Here is a 22,869-nt window from a genome sequence, read left to right on the forward strand (position 1 = left end):
TGAGACCAGCAAGCTTGGAAAACACTTTAATAAATGTGAAAAAGCAGAATATAAAAAACAAACACATAAACTGCAAAACAGTGAAAAAAAGCAGTAAACTCTACAATTTTTTTACAGTGTGTATAATAGACTAAAATAGCATTGCACCCACTTGCAAATGGATGATTAACCCTTCAGGCTAAAAAACGAAGCAGAAAAATGGTAAAACCGTTATAAACAGTCACAAGCAAACTGCCACAGCTCTACTGTGGCTCCTACCTGCCCATAAAACAACTTTTGTAGGCACAAAAACCCTTTACAGAGGTCCTATATGTCAGGGGACTCCTTCAGGGAAGCTGGATGTCTCATACTGTAAAAACTACTGCGCAATTAGAGCGCAAAAATAGGCCCCTCCCACCATGCACTCAAAGTGAAAGGGCCTTAAGAAACTACTCCTAGGAGAAATCTAGTCAGCCATGTGGAAAACTAGGCCCCAAATAAAGATTTATCACCCTCAGTAAAAAATGTTTTTTATATATCATGCAAACGTTTAACATACTAAGTAATAAGAGAAAGTAATATGACTATTACCCTTTACTGCAAGCATGATCCCAGTCGTTTGTTAAATTACTGTAATCAGGCTTACCTTAAATATATCAGGCACTGTCAGCATTTTCTAGACCTTATCATCTCTCTAGAAAAAAAAATATACTGAACATACCTCAGAGCAGTTAATTCTGCAGGCCATTCCCCCAGCTGAAGTTTTCCCATACTCTTCAGTTATGTGTGAGAACGGCAGTGGACCTTAGTTACAACCTGCTAAGATCATCAAAAACCTCAGGCAAAACTCTTCTTCTAATTTCTGCCTGAGGTAAAAACAGTACAATGCCGGTACCGTTTAAAAATAACAAACTTGTGATTGAAGATAAACTACACTATTACCACATCTCTCTTGATACTTACTTTCTTGTCGAGAGCTGCAAGAGAATGACTGGAGGTGGCAGTTAGGGGAGGAACTATATAGACAGCTCTGCTGTGGGTGATCCTCTTGCAGTTTCCTGTTGGGAAGGAGAATATCCCACAAGTAATGGATGAATCCGTGGACTGGATACACCTTACAAGAGAAACCTTGTTTTATAATCGAGCAAATACTGTATATATATATATATATATATATATATATATATATATATATATATATATATACATACACACACATACATACACAGTATATATACACAAACCTCATTTAAATACAGTTCGGTCCATAAATAATTGGACATTGACACAATTTTCATAATTCTGGCTCTGTACGATACAACAATGGATTTGAAATTAAACAACCAAGATGCAAGTGAAGTGCAGACTTTCATCTTTAATTCAAGGGGTTGAACAAAAATATTGTATGAAAAGTTTAGGAATTGCAACCATTTTCATACACAGTCCCGAAATTTTAGGGGCTCAAATGTAATTGGACAAATTAACAAATCATAAATAAAATGTTGATTTTTAATAATTCATTGAGAATCCTTTGCAGGCAATGACTGCTTAAAGTCTGGAACGCATGGACATCACCAACTGATCAAACGCTGGGTTTCCTCCTTTGTGATGCTTTGCCAGGTCTTTACTACATGCTCTATTGACTGGGCCATAACATAATATTCCACTTCTTTGCCTTGAAAAACTCCTGGGCTGCTTTCACAGTATGTTTTGGGTCATTGTCGATCCCTATACACTTTAGAATTCATGTGGTTGCTTCTGTCACATCATAAACACTAGTAACCCATTGTCATTGGAAGCCATGCATGCCCATGCCATCACACTGCATCCACCGTGTTTTACATATAATGTGGTAGTCTTCAGATCACAAGCTCTTCCAAGTCTTCCCCATACTTTTTTCTTCCCATCATTCTGGTACAGGATGATCTTAGTGCCATCTGTCCAAAGAATGCTGTTCCAGAACTGGGCTGGCTTTTTTTTTTAGATATTTTTTGGCATAGTCTAATCTGGCCATTCTATTCTTGAAGTATATGAATGGTTTGCACCTTGTGTGGAACCCTCTATATTTGCTCTTGAGAAGTCTTCTCTTTATAATACATTAGGATAATTATATGCCTACCTCCTGGAGAGTGTTCTTCACTTGGCTGAATGTTGTGAAGGGGTTTTTCCTTACCATGGAAAGAATCCTATGATCATCCACCACTGGTGTGGACTTCCAGGCCTTTTGTGTTGCAGAGAGAGTGTACATTTCTCAGAATGTATCAAACTGATGATTTGGCCACTCCCAATGTTCCTGCTATCTCTCTGATGGATTTCTTGTTATTACAATTTAAATAAACAAGGTTGTAAACAAAACAGTGAGATTTTCTTTTTCAAATCTATAGTCAAAACCGTTGTGGATCTATAGTTGTATTAGGCAACATTTCTAAAATAAGCAGAGATTAAAAATAACATGGAGGCTCCAGGTGCTCCCTTGGCTAGTCAAACCTACATAGGGACCCTGGATTAAAGTTACATTATAATCCAAAGGTTATTAATCCTGAAATATAGATTAGTTTTTAATTATATAGCAAGATGCTGTTTATTCATTACTGTAATGTTTTTATTAATTAATTCAATTAATCTATTCACAATATCATGCTCTCCAAAAGGTTTCTGTCAGATTATTTTGGAGAATTTTTTAATCTTAATGATATTATCACATGATTCATTCTGTAGTTCTCGTCCTGGGAACTTGTGTCTGCAGAAATAACATGCACAGCAAAATGTTCTAAAAAAATAAACATACAGAGTTGATAAATAGACCTTAAAGGGACATAATCATGAAAGATAACTTTTGGGTTTTAGATAGAACATAACATTTTTAGATTTACTTATATTATGATATTTGCTTCATTCTCTTGGAATCCTTTGTTGAAGGAGAGCAATGCTCTACTGGGGACTATCTGAATACAATGGGTGAGACTGTGACAAGCAGCTAGCTCACAGTAGTGCACTGCATTTTAGTGAGCCTACCTATGCAGGCTTTTTAACAATGGATACCTAAGGAACAAAGCAAATTAGATAAGAGAAGTCAATTGGAAAATTGTTAAAAATTCATGTTCTTTCTGAATCATGAAACTTTAATTTTGACTTCACTTTCCTTTAATGCCATTGCTCCCCTGAAAATCTATATACACATAATTAACCCATATTAAGTTTCAAGAAGCTCACTGAATAGAAGATTGTTTGGAGTGGAATAGATCTGCACAAGGACCTAAGTGTGAGGAGGGAGGGCCAAGCATTAAAAATGAAAAATAATGTTATTGTTTTAGTAAAATAAAACTATTTATATTGTTATTAATGTAATAATTTTCCTACTTCCAATAAAGTACAGGTGAAAAGTTGATAAAATGTGAATGATTAACCAATTAAACTGGAGATAATTCACCTCCAACTAATTTCATTCATTTCAATGATTTATCTATGCATATCTAATGATATATAACCAATTTAGCAATAGCCTGGTATAACTATAAACAAATAATCTGAAAACTTATTCTAAACATGAAAACCATGATCTAAATTGGTCTTAAAGACTAGTGATTTAAATCATAATTTTTAAATCAAATCATCCCTGGGGTCACCTCATAAATGCTTGAGGTGCAGAAGGGACCTCAAACAGCTCCAAAACTACAGGCCCCAGGGGGTCACATGCAGTCATCAGCACTTGGTATTGTGTGGGTGACAACTACCATATTATTCCTCTTCAGTTAGAAGGTTAAACTCTGATTTCTTTTAATATGAGTTTTCTGATGCTTAAAAAGATGTGATTTCAGGATAAAACATTTTCCACATTTAGAACATGGAAATCCTTTTTCCCCAGTATGAATTTTTTTTTTTTATATAACTTTTTATTGAGGATTAAACATCACAACAGAAGTTACAGCATGAATGATCAGGAAGTTCACAAGTATACAGACAATATTTTGTTGCAATTACATAGTAAACCTAACTACTGATGCAGATGTAGAGCGAGTGGATTAGGCAAGTCTAGTATAGAGTAAAACATCAACCATGTAAACCTAATTTTCCAGTTAGTATGAACAAACTCGAATATAGGGACCGGGTAAACTTCCAGTCCTATATATTAACTCAATTATTCTATGGTTTTCAGACAGTCAGCTTAGAAATACCTGTCCACACACTTCATCTATTAATCGTAGTGCGCAGCCCCAGGCTGGGGGGGCTGTTAGTAAGAGGATAACTAGGAAAGGGAAACATGAGCTAGGGCAAGAAGTAAGTTCTACTTTGTAGGAAAGAGAGTAAGAGGGGAGAGGGGGGAGGTAAAAGGGAGGGGGGTACAGGAGAGGGGAGGTTAGTCAGATTTTGACAATAGGTTTAAGAGGCGGCAGTCGTTGGCTAATAAGCATATCTTAACTAGGTATGAAAGTTTGATTATGATAGTGGAAGTGGCAAGGGTTATATCATACCTATATGTTTAGCTGTAATCTCCTTGGTAATTAAACCAAGTCTCCCAAATCTGCCAGTATAGGTCCTCCTTATCCATGTTAGAATAGAAGCTTTGTTCCATTTTGGCGTATACCTGCATTATAGATATAACAACTGCAATATCCGGGGGTTGGGTTGCTTCCAGGCCCTTGCTACTGCCAGTTTTGTGGCCGCTAGGACAAAAATAATCAATTTAGAGACATGGGCTGGGACGTCTCTCGGGAACCAGTATGAATTTTTTGATGAATAAGAAGAGTTGATTTCCGAGTAAAACATTTTCCACAGTCAGAACACAAAAATGCTTTTTCTCCTGTATGCGTTTTCTGATGGCTAAGAAGATGTGATTTCAGAGTAAAACATTTCCCACAGTCAGAACATGAAAATGCTTTCTCCCCTGTATGAATTTTCTGATGCCTAATAAGAGTTGATTTCAGAGTAAAACATTTCCCACAGTCAGAACATGAAAATGCTTTCTCCCCTGTATGAATTGTTTGATGCCTAATAAGAGTTGATTTCAGAGTAAAATATTTTCCACAGTCAGAACATGAAAATCCTTTCACCCCTGTATGAATTTTCTGATGTGTAATGAGATTTGATTTCCGAGTAAAACATTTCCCACAGTCAGAACATGAAAATGCTTTCTCCCCTGTATGAATTTTCTGATGCCTAATAAGAGTTGATTTCAGAGTAAAACATTTCCCACAGTCAGAACATGCTTTCTCCCCTGTATGAATTGTTTGATGCCTAATAAGAGTTGATTTCAGAGTAAAACATTTCCCACAGTCAGAACATGAAAATGCTTTCTCCCCTGTATGAATTGTTTGATGCCTAATAAGAGTTGATTTCTGAATAAAACATTTTCCACAGTCAGAACATGAAAATCCTTTCACCCCTGTATGAATTTTCTGATGTGTAATGAGATTTGATTTCTGAGTAAAACATTTCCCACAGTCAGAACATGAAAATGCTTTCTCCCCTGTATGAATTGTTTGATGCCTAATAAGAGTTGATTTCAGAGTAAAATATTTTCCACAGTCAGAACATGAAAATGCTTTCTCCCCTGTATGACTTTGTTGATGCATAAGAAGAGTTGATTTCCGAATAAAACATTTTCCACAGTCAGAACATGAAAATCCTTTCACCCCTGTATGAATTTTCTGATGTGTAATGAGATTTGATTTCTGAGTAAAACATTTCCCACAGTCAGAACATGAAAATGCTTTCTCCCCTGTATGAATTGTTTGATGCCTAATAAGATGTGATTTCAGGATAAAACATTTTCCACAGTCAGAACATGAAAATGCTTTCTCCCCTGTATGAATTTGTTGATGCATAAGAAGAGTTGATTTCCGAGTAAAACATTTTCCACAGTCAGAACATGAAAATCCTTTCTCCCCTGTATGAATTTTCTGATGAGCAACAAGAATGTTTTTACAGTTAAAACATTTCCCACATATAGGACAGGAAAATTGCTTTTTTCCTGTATGAATTTTTAGATGTTTAAGAAGATGTGATTTCTTAAGAAAACATTTCCCACATTCAGTACATAAATTTCCCATGTGGCTTCTTTGATTTTGAAGTTTTAAAGAAGCATTTGGACTCTGATCATGACTAGGATTATTGCAGTTTGTAAATTCACCTGTCAATAAGAAACACAATGGAACTAATGTTATTAATTACATAATTATTTTATCATGAGAACATATAAACTGTTCTGATTTAATCAGTCCCCTACACTTGTAGTAGACACTGTGACAACTAGACCTTTTCTATGCTAAGGCTTAAGGGCAGTTTACTGGACATTAGGGACTATTTCTAATAATTCACACTTAGTCAAAGACTGAACTAACTTTAATATAATGTTGCTGTTTTTCTACCTAATATATCTATTCCTTTTAATATTGTGTCCACAAAAACTTTTAGAAATATAAAGATTAGTTTATGGGCTAAAATAATTTTAACTACTGCTTTTGTGCTTGTAGTTAAAACAAGGATAACTCTAGAACAACAAAACAAAGAAAATGGCCCCAGGTGGTGTAGTATATCTAAGCAATATATAAAATCTTCATCATAGAGAAGAATCTCACTCACGTGTCAACTACACTTTCTGGGATAATCAGCAGCTCCCCAGCCAGCTGTATTACTCAGGCAATTATTATCAGGTATTTGTAGAGTGCCAACATGTTTCGCAGCTCTATGAACATACGTGGTATATAAAAAAAAATACCGGGATCAAAGTGGTAGAGGGTCCTGCTGAGAGTTGCACTGTTGTAGTCGGCTCTTATGAAGGTGAACTACAAACAGCTGGGCTCATAGGCTTACGTGCCATGGAGTTTAAGGGAATAGCAGTGGAGATAAGGAAGGTTCGTGTAGGTTGTATGTGTCCCTGAATAGTAGACTCTTCAGGAAGCACTTGTAGTAGGAGATCATGAGCGGAGCGAAGGGAACGGGAGGGAGAGTATCAGGAGACAAGATCTGAGATGTAGGGGGGAGCAATGCAGTGGAGGGCTATGTATTTCAGAGTGAGAATTTTGTGTTTAATCCTGGAGGCAAGTGGAAGCCAGTGAAGGGATTGGCAGAGAGGTGCGGCAGATGAAGAGCGACGTGTAAGGAAGTTGAGCCTGGCAGAGGCATTCATTATGGATTGTAAAAGAAGCTAGGTGGCAGCTAGGGAGACCAGAGAGGATAGAGTTGCAGTAGATGAGGCGGGAAAGGATGAGAGAGTGGTTTAAAATCTTAGTTGTGTCTTGTGTAAGGAAATGTCTAATGTAAGCAATGTTTTTAAAGTGGAAACCGTAGGCTTTAGCCAAGAACTGAATGTGAGGAGTGAAAGAAAGATCTGAGTCAAGTGTGACCCCAAGACGGCATGTGAGGTAATGAAGTAGTTATCAACAGTTATAGAGTCATGGGGGTGGAGATTTTGGAAGAAGGGTGGAAGATAAGGAACTCAGTTTTGGAGAGTTTTAGCTTGAGGTAGTGAGAGGACATCCAAGATGAGATATGAGAGAGACAGTGACACGGGTTAGCAAGGAAGGAGATAGTTCTGGTGCAGAGAGGTAGATTGGGGTATCGTCTGCATACAAATGATAATTAAACCTTTGGGACTTTATTAAGGAACCTAATGAGGACGTGTAGATTGAGAAGAGAAGGGGACCGAGGACAGAGCCTTGCGGTACCCCAACAGAAAGAGGTAAACGGGCAGAGCATGCCCCAGAGAAGGCTACACTAAAGGTATGGTTAGACAGATAGGAAGAGAACCAAGAGAGAGCTGTGTCGCAGATGCCGAAGGATTGGAGGGTATGGAGCAAAAGAGGGTGCTCGACAGTATCAAAGGCTGCAGGCAGATCAAGGAGGATAAGTAGAGTGAAGTGGCATTTGGATTTTGCTGTAAGTAGGTCGTTGGTAACCTTAACAATTGCTGTCTGTTGAGTGAAAGGGACAAAATCCGTATTCCAGTGGGTCAAGGAGGGAGTTTAATGTAAGGAAATGGGCTAGACGTGCATATACTAGCTTTTCAGGAAGCTTTGAGGCAAAAGGGAGTAGGGAAATAGGGTGGTAGTTGGATGGGGAGGTTGGATCGAGAGAAGGTTTTTTTGAGTATAGGTGTGACTAATGCATGTTTAAGAGATGTGGGAACTATACCAGTGCTGAGGGAGAGGTTGAAGATGTGTGCGAGTATAGAGGTAAGGGTAGAAGAGAGGGAGGGGAGTAGTTGTGAGGGGATGGGGTCGAGGGGACAGGTAGTGAGGTGAGAGGATAGTATAAGGGCAGAAACTTCTTCCTCTGTAACAGGAGCAAAAGAGCTAAATTTATGGCTATGTGGGTTTTGTTTGATTGTGAGCTTTTGAGGGGGTGGGGGACTGGTAGTATGTTGAGAGCGGATTTCATTTCTGATGGAGTCTATTTTGTTGTTAAAGTAACTGGCAAAATCTTGAGCTGAGAGAAAAGTTTTGGTGGGAGGTGGGGGTGGGCGGAGAAGAGTATTGAATGTGGAGAACAGACATTTTGGGTTTGAAGAAAGAGTAGAGATAAAAGTAGAGAAGTAATGTTGCTTATACAGATTAAGGGCAGAATAGTAAGCGTTCAAGATGAACTTAAAGTGAAGAAAGTCAGCAGAACTCTGAGATTTCCTCCAGTGTTGCTAAGCAGTACGGAACATCTGCGTAGGTACCGTGTCAGAGGAGTATGCCAGGGATGAGGATGAGTGTATGTTTTCTGACCTATGGTAGGTGTGGCCAGATTATCAAGAACCAATGTAAGGGTGGAGTTGTAGTGGCAGATAGATTCATCAGGACAAGAAAAGGAGCGGTTGGAAGAGAGAAGAAGAGGTTCGAGAGAGCTAGCAAGCTGTTGCTGATATATTGACTTAATACTGCTGTGAAGTTTAGTGTGAGAGGTAGAAGGAGGGAGAATTATAGGGAGGGAGGTGATGTTACAAGTGAGGAGGTGGTGGTCAGAAAGAGGAAAAGGTAAGTTTGTGAAGTTTGAGATAGTGCATCGATAGCTGAAAAACAGATCAAGGGAGTGACCATCTTTGTGAGTGGGAGAGTCAGTCCATTGTGACAGGCCAAAAGAGGAAGTGAGTTGCAGAAGTTTTTTGCATAGGAGGCAGTGGGATTATCAACAAGGAGGTTGAAGTCACTGAGAATGAGGGTAGGGGTATCTGAGGAAAGGAAGTAAGGTAGCCAAATCTGTAATATCATATAGATGAGGAGTATTTAGCTGAAAAAGCTTAAAATACCCCAATACAAATAAACCAAAAGGATATCAACTTGTAACAAATTTCCAAAATAACATCAAACCACCACAGCTATTGAGTTAACTTAAAAAAGGCTAAGAGCATTTACATCACAGAAAAGAGGGTTAATATGTAATAATTGCATAATTAACAAATGCATAATAAAAAGACAAGACAATAATACCTACTCTGAATTTCAAATAAGCAGTAAAAAAATTCTGTCAAATTTATTTTTTTCTACCCTTTTTCCGCCTCCCTTTATCATGTGACAGACATGAGCCAATCACAGACTAGTATACGTATACCCTGTGAGCTTGTGCACATGCTAAGTAGGAGCTTGTTCCCCAGAAAGTGTGTATATAAAAAGACTGCAAAATTTGATTATGGAAGTAAATTGGAAAGTATCATAAAACTGAATGCTCTTTCTGAATCATAAAAGTTTATTTGAGTGCCCCTTTAAATAATTATTGCTATGAGCACAAAACATTTAGTTTTATATTTTTAGAATGTTGCATTTATGCCATATATTCTTTACTTGTAATGAAAACCAAAGTATCACTTTATATAAAAAGTAATATATAATATGTAAAATAAACTATTAGTGAACATACACATCAGACATGTACACTCACCTGTGCCCTGTTTCCCGCAGACGCATCTCACACGTACACTCACCTGTGCCCTGCAACCCTTACATGTCGCACACATACACTATCTGTGCCCTGTTTCTCACAGACATGACACAAACACTCACTTTGCCCTACATCCCTCTCAAGTGTCACACAAGTAAACTGCTTTCCTTAGATATGTCATACGTACACACACCTATTCCCTCCATCCCAGACATGTCACACACTTACTCACCTGTGCCCTGCGTCCCTCTCACGTGTCACCCATATACACTCACCTATGTCCTGCATCCCTTAGACATATCACACAGACATTACACACATGTCACACACATACACTCATGTGTGCTCTGCTTCCCTCAGACATGTCGCACACATGTGCCCTACTTCCCTCAGACATGTCACACACGTACACTCACATGCACCCTGCGTCCCTCAGACATTTCACACACGTACACTCACCTGTACTTATATTGGCACACATTTCCTGCTCTGATGGTTGGACATTTCTTAGCCACTGATCTTTTGTTTGTCCCATGTTACATGAAATCTTAGCATCCTTTTCACCTGGGGGAAAAAAAAGAATAAATAAATAAATCACTGAAATTTCAAAAATAACATCAAACTCCTACAATTAACTTAAAGGGACAGTTCACACAAAAAATAATACATTTTTAAACATAATAGCAGGAAGTTAAGTATGGTAGTGCAGAACATTCTGTGTGAATCGTCTGCATTTATAAATATTTTTTTAAATGTCTGTTTACAAAGTACAATGCCTAAGCCCCTTAGAATATTTTCTGGATGTGCGACCAGTCTGGTATTACTCCCTTTAGCGCATTGCGCATGCGCCGCCCCTCTAGATTGTTATTCCCTCTTATGTCAGAGCTATTGTAACAAGCTTTTGTTAACCAAAGTTTGGATGAAGATAGAAGATGCCGTCTGGGTGAAGACTTCTGCCCGTCTGGAGGACCACTTCTGCCCGGTTGGATGAAGACTTCTCCAGGCTTCGTTGAGGACTTCAGCCCGGTTGTGTGAAGACGACTCCCGGTAAGGTGATCTTCAAGGGGTTAGTGTTAGGTTTTATTAAGGGGGTATTGGGTGGGTTTTAGAGTAGGGTTGGGTTTGTGGGTGGTGGGTTTTAATGTTTGGGGGGGGTATTGTACTTTTTTTTTACAGGTAAAAGAGCGGATTACTTTGGGGCAATACCCCGCAAAAAGCCCTTTTAAGGGCTATTTGTAATTTAGTATAGGGTAGGGATTTTTATTATTTTGGGGGGCTTTTTTTATTTTATTAGGGGGATTAGATTAGGTGTAATTAGTTTAAAAATCTTGTAATTATTTTATTATTTTCTGTTAATTAGTGTTTTTTTTTTTTCGTACTTTAGATAACTGTATTTAATTGTATTTAATTGTAGTTAATTTAGGGAATTAATTTAATTATAGTGTAGTGTTAGGTGTAATTGTAACTTAAGTTAGGTTTTATTTTACAGGTAAATTTGTCTTTATTTTAGCTAGGTAGCTATTAAATAGTTAATAACTATTTAGTAACTATTCTATCTAGTTAAAATAAATACAAAGTTGAACTGTAAAATAAAAATAAACCGTGAGATAGCTACAATGTAACTATTAGTTATATTGTTGCTAGCTTAGAGTTTATTTTATAGGTAAATATTTAGTTTTAAATAGGAATAATTAAGTTAACTGTAGTAATTTTATTTAGATTTATTTAAATTATATTTAAGTTAGCGGGGTGTTAGGGTTAGACTTAGATTTAGGAGTTAATAATTTTAATATAGTGGCGGCGACATTGGGGGCGGCAGCTTAAGGGTTAATAAATGTAGGTAGGTGTCGGCGATGTTAGGGACGGCAAATTAGGGGTTAATAAAATTTAACTAGTGTTTGCAAGGCGGGAGTGCGGCAGTTTAGGGGTTAATATATTTATTATAGTGGCGGCGATGTCCTGTTCGGCAGATTAGGGGTTAAAAATGTATTATAGCGTTTGCGATGTGGGGGGGGGGGGCTCGGTTTAGGGGTTAATAGGTAGTTTATGGGTGTTAGTGTACTTTTTAGCACTTTAGTTAAGAGTTTTATACTACGGCGTTAGCCCATAAAACTCTTAACTACTGACTTTAAATGCGGTACCAGGCTTGACAGGAGAGGGTGTACCTCTCACTTTTTGGAAGACTCGTAATACCGGCGCTATGCAAGTCCCATTGAAAAAATAGGATACGCAATTGACGTAAGTGGATTTGCAGTATTTTTGAGTCTGGCCGAAAAAGTGAGCGGTACACCTGTACCTGCAAGACTTGTAATTCCAGCGGGCGTTAAAAAGCAGCGTTGGGACCTCTCAACGCTGCTTTTTAAGCCTAACGCAAGCCTCGTAATCTAGCAGTATGTAAATGTTAAATATCTGTCTATCTACGAGTGTCTTTATCTATATGGGGTATTGTAAGACTGACAAATTTGTACAAAACAACGAGGCAGCCCAAAAATCCAGAAGCCAGTCATTTTGAAGCGGCTACATGATGATTTAACTCAAGTATTATTTAGAAGGTAAATTAAAATGAGAACATGGCCTATAAATATAAAAAAGATAAAACAATACTATATTAGAAATCTAGCAGTTTGAAATTTACTGCTAAGGCACACGTACCCTCTGCAGTGCGGTGCCATATAATAACTTAGGTCTTGCTAATGATCTATAGCACACGGCAAACAAATGTCACATAATCACTGCTGGTGCACAGTGTAAACTCATCCATAGAGGCGCCTAGCAACCAGTAAAAAGGAGACTTATTTACATGTTTAGGACTAAGCTTGCACAGCAGTCAAATAACAAGGTAGTTCTTTGAAAAATGTGTTTATAACGCTATTTATGTTTGCACAATTTTATGAGAAACTTGTAGGCTACTTTACTGGGAGTTCCATGGTCAGACACATCACACACGTACACTCTCCTTTGCTCTGCATCCCTCAGACACATCACACACGTACACTCACCTTTGCTCTGCATCCCTCAGACACGTCACACACACGTAGACTCTCCTTTGCTCTGCATCCCTCAGACACGTCACACACGTACACTCACCTGTACCCTGTATCCCTCAGACACATCACACATGTACACTCACCTGTGCCCCGTATCCCTCAGGCACATCACACACGTACACTCACCTTTGCTCTGCGTCCCTCAGACACATCACACACGTACACTCACCTGTGCCCTGTATCCCTCAGACACATCACACACGTACACTCATCTGTACCCTGTATCCCTCAGACACATCACACACGTACACTCACCTGTACCCTGTATCCCTCAGACACATCACACATGTACACTCACCTGTGCCCCGTATCCCTCAGGCACATCACACACGTACACTCAAATTTGCTCTGCGTCCCTCAGACACATCACACACGTATACTCACCTTTGCTCTGCGTCCCTCAGACACGTCACACACGTACACTCACCTCTGCTCTGCGTCCAATGTCACCAAGAGAGGATGGCGCTAAAAAAGCTATTCATTCCCCAAAATAAATGTATATATTATAACAAATATCCACGTCAATATCTGCGTCCCTCAGAAACGTCACACACGTACACTCACCTTTGCCCTGCATCCCTCAGACACATCACACACGTACACTCACCTTTGCCCTGCGTCCCTCAGACACATCACACACGTACATTCACCTTTGCTCTGCGTCCTTCAGACACATCACACACATACACTCACCTGTGCCCTATATCCCTCAGACACATCACACACGTACACTCACCTGTGCCCTGTATCCCTCAGACACATCACACACGTACACTCACCAGTGCCCTGTATCCCTCAGACACGTCACACACGTGAACTTACCTGAATTAATATTGTCACATATTTCCTGCTCTGCAGCTTCTGTTATATTTCTTAGCCACTGATCTTCTATTTGTTCCATGTTACATGAAATCTTAGCATCTTTTTCACCTGGAAAAAAAAGAATGAATAAATGAATCACTATTTACATGGCCTATATTTAAAAACAGAATTTATGCTTACCTGATAAATTACTTTCTCTTGTGGTGTATCCAGTCCACGGATTCATCCTTTACTTGTGGGATATTCTCCTTCCTAACAGGAAGTGGCAAAGAGAGCACACAGCAGATCTGTCCATATAGCTCCCCCTCTAGCTCCACCCCCCAGTCATTCGACCGAAGGTTAGGAAGAAAAAGGAGAAACCATAGGGTGCAGTGGTGACTGTAGTTTAAACAAAAAATCTACTTGACTTAATAACCAGGGCGGGCCGTGGACTGGATTCACCACAAGAGAAAGTAATTTATCAGGTAAGCATAAATTCTATTTTCTCTTGTAAGGTGTATCCAGTCCACGGATTCATCCTTTACTTGTGGGATACCAATACCAAAGCTTTAGGACACGGATGAAGGGAGGGAACAAGACAGGTACCTTAAACGGAAGGCACCACTGCTTGTAAATCCTTTCTCCCAAAAATAGCCTCCGAAGAAGCAAAAGTATTGAATTTGTAAAATTTGGAAAAAGTATGCAGTGAAGACCAAGTCGCTGCCTTACAAATCTGTTCAACAGAAGCCTCATTTTTAAAAGCCCATGTAGAAGCCACTGCTCTGGTAGAATGAGCAGTAATTGTTTCAGGAGGCTGCTGGCCAGCAGTCTCATAGGCCAAACGGATGATGCTTTTCAGCCAAAAGGAAAGAGAGGTAGCGGTCGCCTTCTGACCTCTCCTCTTACCAGAATAGATAACAAACAAAGAAGTTGTTTGTCTGAAATCCTTAGGTGCTGGTAAATAGAACTTTAAAGCACGAACCACATCAAGATTGTGTAACAGACGTTCTTTCTTCGAAGAAGGATTAGGACAACAATTTCCAAGATAAAAACTTAATATCTATGGAATGTAAGGGTTCAAACGGAACCCCTTGCAGAACTGAAAGAACTAAATTCAGACTCCATGGCGGAGCCGCAGGTCTATAAACAGGCTTGATTCTGACTAAAGCCTGAGTAAACGCTTGAACGTCTGGTACCTCCGCCAGACGTTAGTGTAAAGAATAGACAAAGCAGATATCTGTCCTTTTAAGGAACTAGCTGACAATCCTTTCTCCAATCTTGGAGAAAAGACAATATCCTGGGAATCCTAATCTTACTCCATGAGTAACCCTTGGATTCGCACCAAGAAAAATATTTTCGCCAAATCTTATGGTAGATTTTCCTGGTGAAAAACTTTCTAGCCTGAATCAGGGTATCGATAACCGACTCAGAGAAACCACGCTTTTATAGGATTAGGCATTCAATCTCCAAGCAGTTAGACGCAGAGAAATTAGATTTGGATGTTTGAAAGGACCTTGTAGTAGAAGGTCCTGCCTCACTGGCAGAGTCCATGGTGGAACGGATGACATGTCCACTAGGTCTGCATACCATGTCCTGCGTGGTCACGCAGGCGCTATTAGAATCACCGACACCCTCTCCTGCTTGATTCTGGCAACCAGACGAGGAAGGAGAGGAAACGGTGGAAACACATAAGCCAGAATGAAAGACCAAGGCGCTGCTAGAGAATCTATCAGCACCGCCTGAGGATCCCGGGACCTGGACCCATAAAGAGGAAGTTTGGCATTCTGACGGGACGCCATCAGATCCAATTCTGGAGTGCCCCATAGCTGAATCAGCTGAGCAAATACCTCCGGGTGGAGTTCCCACTCCCCCGGGTAAAAAGTCTGACGACTTAGAAAATCCGCCTCCTAGTTGTCTACTCCTGGGATGTGAATTGCTGAGAGGTGGCAAGAGTGATCCTCCACCCACCTGATTATTTTGGTTACTTCCATCATTGCTAGGAGACTCTTTGTTCCCCCTTGATGGTTAATGTAAGCTACAGTCGTGATGTTGTCCGAATGAAATCTGATGAATTTGGCCGCAGCTAGCTGAGGCCATGCCTGAAGAGCATTGAATATCGCTCTCAGTTCCAGAATGTTTATCGGGAGAAGAGCTTCTTCCCAAGGCCATAAGCCCTGAGCTTTCAGGGAGTCCCAGACTGCACCCCAGCCCAACAGACTGGCATCGGTCGTTACGATGATCCACTCTGGTCTGCGGAAACACATTCCCTGAGACAGGTGATCCTGAGACAACCACCAGAGAAGAGAATCTCTGGTCCCCTGGTCCAACTGTATTTGAGGAGACAAATCTGCATAATCCCCATTCCACTGTTTGAGCATGCATAGTTGCAGTGGTCTGAGGTGTATCCGAGCAAAAGGGACTATGTCCATTGCCGCTACCATTAGTCCGATTGTCTCCATGCACTGAGCTACAGATGGCCGAGGAATGGAATGAAGAGCTTGGCAAGTGGTTAAGAGTTTTAACTTTCTGACCTCCGTCAGAAATATTTTCATTTCTACCGAGTCTAATAGAGTTCCTAGGAAGGAAACTCTAGTGAGAGGGGAGAGAGAACTCTTTTTGATGTTCACCTTCCACCCGTGAGACCTCAGAAAGGCCAAAACAATTTCCGTGTGAGACTTGGCTCTATGGAAAGTCAACGCCTGAATTAAGATGTCGTCTAGATAAGGCGCCACTGCTATGCCCCGCGGCCTTAGAACCGCCAGGAGGGACCCTAGAACTTTAGTGAAAATTCTGGGAGCAGTGGCCAACCCGAAAGGAAGGGCCACAAACTGATAATGCTTGTCCAGAAAGGTGAACCTGAGAAACTGGTGATGATCTCTGTGGATAGGAATGCGCAGATACGCATCCTTTAGATCCACGGTAGTCATATATTGACCCTCCTGGATCATTGGTAAGATTGTTCAAATGGTCTCCATCTTGAATGATGGGACTCTGAGGAATTTGTTTAGAATTTTGAGATCCAGGATTGGCCTGAAAGTTCCTTCTTTTTTGGGAACCACAAACAGGTTTGAGTAAAAACCCAGCCCTTGTTCCACAATCGGAACTGGGTGAATCACTCCCATTGTATGTAGGTCTCCTACGCAGCGTAAGAACGCCTCTTTCTTTGTCTGGTCTGTAGACAGACGAGAAATGTGGAACCTTCCCCTTGGAGGGGAGTCCTTGAATTCTAGGAGATATCCCTGGGATACAATCCCTAAGGCCCAAGGATCGTGTACGTCTCTTGCCCAGGCCTGAGCGAAGAGAGATAGTCTGCCCCCTACTAGATCCGGTCCCGGATCGGGGGCTACCCCTTCATGCTGTCTTGGAGGCAGCTGCAGGCTTCTTGGCCTGTTTACCCTTGTTCCAGCCCTGGTAAGGTTTCAAGGCTGCCCTGGGTTGTGAAGTGTTACCCTCTTGCTTTGCAGCAGGGGAGGATGGAGCGAGACCACTCCTGAAATTTCGACAGGAACGAAAATTATTTTGTTTGTTCTTAGTCTAAAAGGACTTGTCCTGAGGGAGAACATGGCCTTTTCCCCCAGTGATTTCTGAGATAATCTCTTTCAATTCAGGCCCGAAAAGGGTCTTTCCTATGAAAGGGATGTTCAGTAGTTTGGATTTTGACGACACATTGGCCGACCAGGACTTTAGCCATAGCGCCCTGAGCGCCAGAATGGCGAAACCTGAATTCTTTGCCGCTAACTTAGCTAGTTGGAAAGCGGCATCTGTGATAAAAGAATTAGCCAGCTTAAGAGCCTTAATTCTGTCCATAATGTCCTCATATGAGGTCTCCGTCTGGAGTGCATCTTCCAGCGCCTCGAACCAGAAAGCAGCTGCAGTAGTTACAGGAACAATGCACGCTATAGGTTGGAGAAGAAAACCTTGATGAACAAAAATTTTCTTAAGTAAACCCATAGGGTCTTTAAAAGCACAACTGTCCTCAATTGGTATGGCTGTGCGTTTAGCAAGTGAAGAAACAGCCCCCTCCACCTTAGGGACTGTCTGCCACGAGTTCCGCGTGGTGTCAGATATGGGGAACATTTTCTTAAAAACAGGAGGGGGAACAAACGGAATACCTGGTCTATCCCACTCCCTAGTTACTATATCCGCAATCCTCTTAGGGACCGGGAACACATCAGTGTAAACAGGAACTTCTAGGTACTTGTCCATTTTACACAATTTCTCTGGAACCACCAAAGGGTCACAATCATCCAGAGTAACTAATACCTCCCTGAGCAATAAGCGGAGGTGTTCTAGTTTAAATTTAAAAGCCAACGTATCAGAGTCTGTCTGAGGAGCAACCTTTCCCGAATCGGAAAATTCTCCCTGAGACAGCACATCCCTCGCCCCAATTTCAGAGCGTTGTGAGTGTATATCGGATACGGCTACTAAAGCGTCAGAATGCTCATAATCTGTTCTTAAAACAGATCAATCACGCTTTGCAGGTAACACGGGCAGCTTAGATAAAAATACTGAGAGGGTATTATCCATAACTGCCGCCAAGTCTTGTAAGGTAAAAAATAGACGCGCTAGAGGTGCTAGGCGTCGCTTGAGCGGGCATAACTGGTTGTGACACTTGGGGGGAGGTCAACGGGCTAAACTCATTAACTTCTGTCTGAGAATCATCTTGGGCCACATTTTTAAGTGCAACAATATGGTCTTTAAGGTGTATAGACATATCAGTACAAGTGGGACACATTCTGAGAGGGGGTTCCACCATGGCTTCTAAACACATTGAACAAGGATTTTCCTTGGACTCAAACATGTTTAACAGACTAGTAGTAAGACAAACAGGCTTAGAAATCGCTTTAATGAAGCAAAAACACACTTTGCAAAAAAACGTTACTGTGCCTTTAAGAAATAAAAAAGGCACACAATTTTCCAAAACAGTGAAAAATGCACCAAACTTTTTGAACTTTTCACAGTATGTACCTAAAGCATTGGTAAGATTGCACAACTAGCAATAAAAATGATTAACCCCTTAATGCCCAAACCGGATCAATAGTAAGCTAACAGACCGGTTAAAACAACTTTAGCACCTTGCCACAGCTCTGCTGTGGCCCTACCTTCCCTTAGGAGTCAGATTTATGGGGAAAAAGCTTCTTATGGGTCCTCAAACTGTAGCAGGAGCCTCCATATGAAAACAGCCTGAAGAACTAGTCAATCTAACTGCGCATCTGAAGCGCGAAATTAGGCCCCTCCCACCTTACTCCGGTGCTGTGAGGCCTAAAGAAACACTCCCAAGAGTTATAATATTAGCCATGTGGGTAACAACCCCTGAAAGAAACCCAAAGGGACCTTCAAAGTGTCTCAAAAAACGATATTTATTAGTAAAAATCGTTTGCCATAAAAAAGTGTCAACTTGCCATAAAATAGTGTCAACCAGCATAAATTAGCCCTGTTATGTAAGCTTGTAATTTCATACTTAGTCTCTGAATAAAGCTTACCCTTCCCTCATGGGGATCTTATCAGTCCTTTTCAAGCATTAACACAGTCTTGTCTAGAAATAAATGACTGAACATACCTTATTGCAGCCTAACCTGCAAACCGTTCCCCCCAACTGAAGTTTTCTTGTACTCCTCAGTCCTGTGTGGGAACAGCAGTGGATTTTAGTTACAACATGCTAAAATCATCTTCCTCTCTGCAGAAATCTTCATCACTTTTCTGCTGGAGAGTAAATAGTACAAACCGGTACCATTTAAAATAACAAACTTTTGCTTGTAGAAACAAAAAACTACAAATCTAACACCACATTCACTTTACCCTTCCGAGAGGGACCCCGTTGCTTAGAGCCGGCAAAGAGAATGACTGGGGGGTGGAGCTAGAGGGGGAGCTATATGGACAGCTCTGCTGTGTGCTCTCTTTGCCACTTCCTGTTAGGAAGGAGAATATCCCACAAGTAAAGGATGAATCCGTGGACTGGAAAAACCTTACAAGAGAAAATTACTTTAGTGTGATATATTGTGTAATTTAAGTTAAATAAACCTGAGCCTACATAAGTAGCAGTCACATCTGGGCGAAACAACCCATGAAATGACATCAGCACAACAGTAAATACAACCCGTGTCATACAGTAAAGGGAGTTAGCTGGGAATCAGTTACTTTACTTGCTACAAATACAGCCTCACTGTAACCAATCAGAATTCCCACGTGAGATGTATTACAGGGTTTGGTGAGGTTTTTGAAAATAAAATCTATTCACCTGTGCCCTGCATCCCCCATACATGTCACACACTAACACTCACTTCTACCCTGCACCCCTCAGACACATCACACACGTACACTCTCCTGTGCTGATTCCCTCAGACACATCACACATGTACACTCACCTGTGCCCTGTATCCATCAGACACATCACACACGTACACTCACCTGTGCCCTGCATCCATCAGACACATCACACACGTACACTCACCTGTGCCCTGCATCCCTTAGACACATCACATATGTACACTCCCCTGTGCCCTGTATCCCTCAGTCACATCACACATGTACACTCACCTGTGCCCTGCATCCCTTAGACACATCACACACGTACACTCACCTGTGCCCTGCATCCATCAGAAACATCACACACGTATACTCACCTGTGCCCTGCATCCCTTAGACACATCACACATGTACACTTTCCTGTGCTGATTCCCTCAGACACATCACACACCTACACTCACCTGTGCCCTGCATCCATCAGACACATCACACACGTACAAAGTGAAAGAAAGTGGAGCACCGGGTGTTCACGGAGGGTAAAAAACATTTTTATGTAAAATCTGACAAGGTAGTTAAAGGATAGAGTTAGGCTAACATGTTTCGGCTCCCACGCCGTAATCTTAGCCCTGGGAGCCGAAACATGTTAGCCCAACTCTATCCTTTAACTACCTTGTCAGATTTTACCCCAGGGACGATGGTCCCTAGGTTTGTGTATTTACTTCAATAAAAATGTTATTTACCCTCCGTGAACACCCGGTGCTCCACTTTCTTTCACTTTGTACATAACCTTGGCCACAGTGTGAGCACGGGCAGTAGGAGGAAGGCACTTGCTTTTATGTGCATGCAGGAGAGTCTACAGACCGGCAGCTAGTGAGTGGTACCTGTGTGGAGGATCAAGGAGGAAAGAGGGGGGGACCAACCCCCGAATAAGGAGCGCAAAGGATACAAACATTAACCTGGAAGGAGGACTACTGCTACCAAAGGGACGTGAGTAGAGCTGTACAGCTGCTTAATTTGTTGTTTGCTACCGTCTCTCCATAACTTCATGGTCACATAAATATTGTGCTGGAACATATATTTTTTTTTGATACCTTATGACACTCCACTCTATGGAAATAACTTTTCACTTTACCACTACTAGCTATACTAAGAGACTTTTATATGAATGCAGAAGAATTAGAGTGTCTGTACCACTACCTAGTAGCTGAAGCAAGTAGATAGGTACAGTTTTGTACTCTTCAATAATGCGTTTGTAACATTCCGGTCTTCTGAGACTGAATGGGCAGTTACAACTCTATTTGTTACATCACACACGTACACTCACCTGTGCCCTGAATCCCTCAGGCACATGACACATGTACACTCTCCTGTGCCGATTCCCTCAGACACATCACACATGTACACTCACCTGTGCCCTGCATCCATCAGACACAACAAACACGTACACTCACCTGTGCCCTGCATCCCTTAGACACATCACACACGTACACTCACCTGTGCCCTGCATCCATCAGACACATCACACATGTACAATCACCTGTGCCCTGCATCCATCAGACACAACAAACACGTACACTCACCTGTGCCCTGCATCCCTTAGACACATCACACATGTACACTCACCTGTGCCCTGTATCACTCAGTCACATCACACATGTACACTCACCTGTGCCCTGCATCCATCAGACACATCACACACGTATACTCACCTGTGCCCTGCATCCCTTAGACACATCACACATGTACACTTTCCTGTGCTGATTCCCTCAGACACATCACACACCTACACTCACCTGTGCCCTGCATCCATCAGACACATCACACACGTACAAAGTGAAAGAAAGTGGAGCACCAGGTGTTCACGGAGGGTAAAAAACTTATGTAAAATCTGACAAGGTAGTTAAAGGATAGAGTTAGGCTAACATGTTTCGGCTCCCACGCCGTAATCTTAGCCCTGGGAGCCGAAACATGTTAGTCTAACTCTATCCTTTAACTACCTTGTCAGATTTTACCCCAGGGACGATGGCCCCTTTGTTTGTGTATTTACTTCAATAAAAATGTTTTTTACCCTCCGTGAACACCCGGTGCTCCACTTTCTTTCACTTTGTACATAACCTTGGCCACAGTGTGAGCACTGGCAGTAGGAGGAAGGCACTTGCTTTTATGTGCATGCAGGAGAGTCTACAGACCGGCAGCTAGTGAGTGGTACCTGTGTGGAGGATCAAGGAGGAAAGAGGGGGGGGACCAACCCCCGAATAAGGAGCGCAACGGATACAAACATTAACCTGGAAGGAGGACTACTGCTACCAAAGGGACGTGAGTAGAGCTGTACAGCTGCTTAATTTGTTGTTTGCTACCGTCTCTCCATAACTTCATGGTCACATAAATATTGTGCTGGAACATATATTTTTTTTTTATACCTTATGACACTCCACTCTATGGAAATAACTTTTCACTTTACCACTACTAGCTATACTAAGAGACTTTTATATGAATGCAGAAGAATTAGAGTGTCTGTACCACTACCTAGTAGCTGAAGCAAGTAGATAGGTACAGTTTTGTACTCTTCAATAATGCGTTTGTAACATTCCGGTCTTCTGAGACTGAATGGGCAGTTACAACTCTATTTGTTACATCACACACGTACACTCACCTGTGCCCTGAATCCCTCAGGCACATGACACATGTACACTCTCCTGTGCCGATTCCCTCAGACACATCACACATGTACACTCACCTGTGCCCTGTATCCCTTAGACACATCACACACGTACACTCACCTGTGCCCTGCATCCATCAGACACATCACACACGTACACTCACCTGTGCTCTGCATCCATCAGACACATCACACACGTACACTCACCTGTGCCCTGCATCCATCAGACACATCACACACGTACACTCACCTGTGCCCTGCATCCCTTAGACACAT

At 41.3% G+C, this 22,869-nt stretch overlaps 1 protein-coding gene across 1 annotated transcript in view; it reads right to left on the reverse strand.

Annotated features, from left to right (window-relative positions):
- Positions 1-3,117: 3,117 nt before the first annotated feature.
- LOC128657092 (gastrula zinc finger protein XlCGF26.1-like) overlaps positions 3,118-22,869 on the reverse strand; it is a 70,005-nt gene continuing 50,253 nt past the window's right edge. The window contains exons 4-6 of the mRNA XM_053711338.1: positions 13,710-13,817; positions 10,300-10,404; positions 3,118-6,109 (exon numbers count right to left, since the gene is read on the reverse strand). Of these exons, the coding sequence (XP_053567313.1) occupies positions 4,659-6,109; positions 10,300-10,404; positions 13,710-13,817 (1,664 nt within the window). The 3' untranslated portion in view covers positions 3,118-4,658. The remainder of the gene's footprint in view (positions 6,110-10,299; positions 10,405-13,709; positions 13,818-22,869) is intronic.

This window comes from Bombina bombina, chromosome 4 (genome assembly GCF_027579735.1).
Source record: "Bombina bombina isolate aBomBom1 chromosome 4, aBomBom1.pri, whole genome shotgun sequence".
Taxonomy (NCBI): Eukaryota; Metazoa; Chordata; class Amphibia; order Anura; family Bombinatoridae; genus Bombina; species Bombina bombina.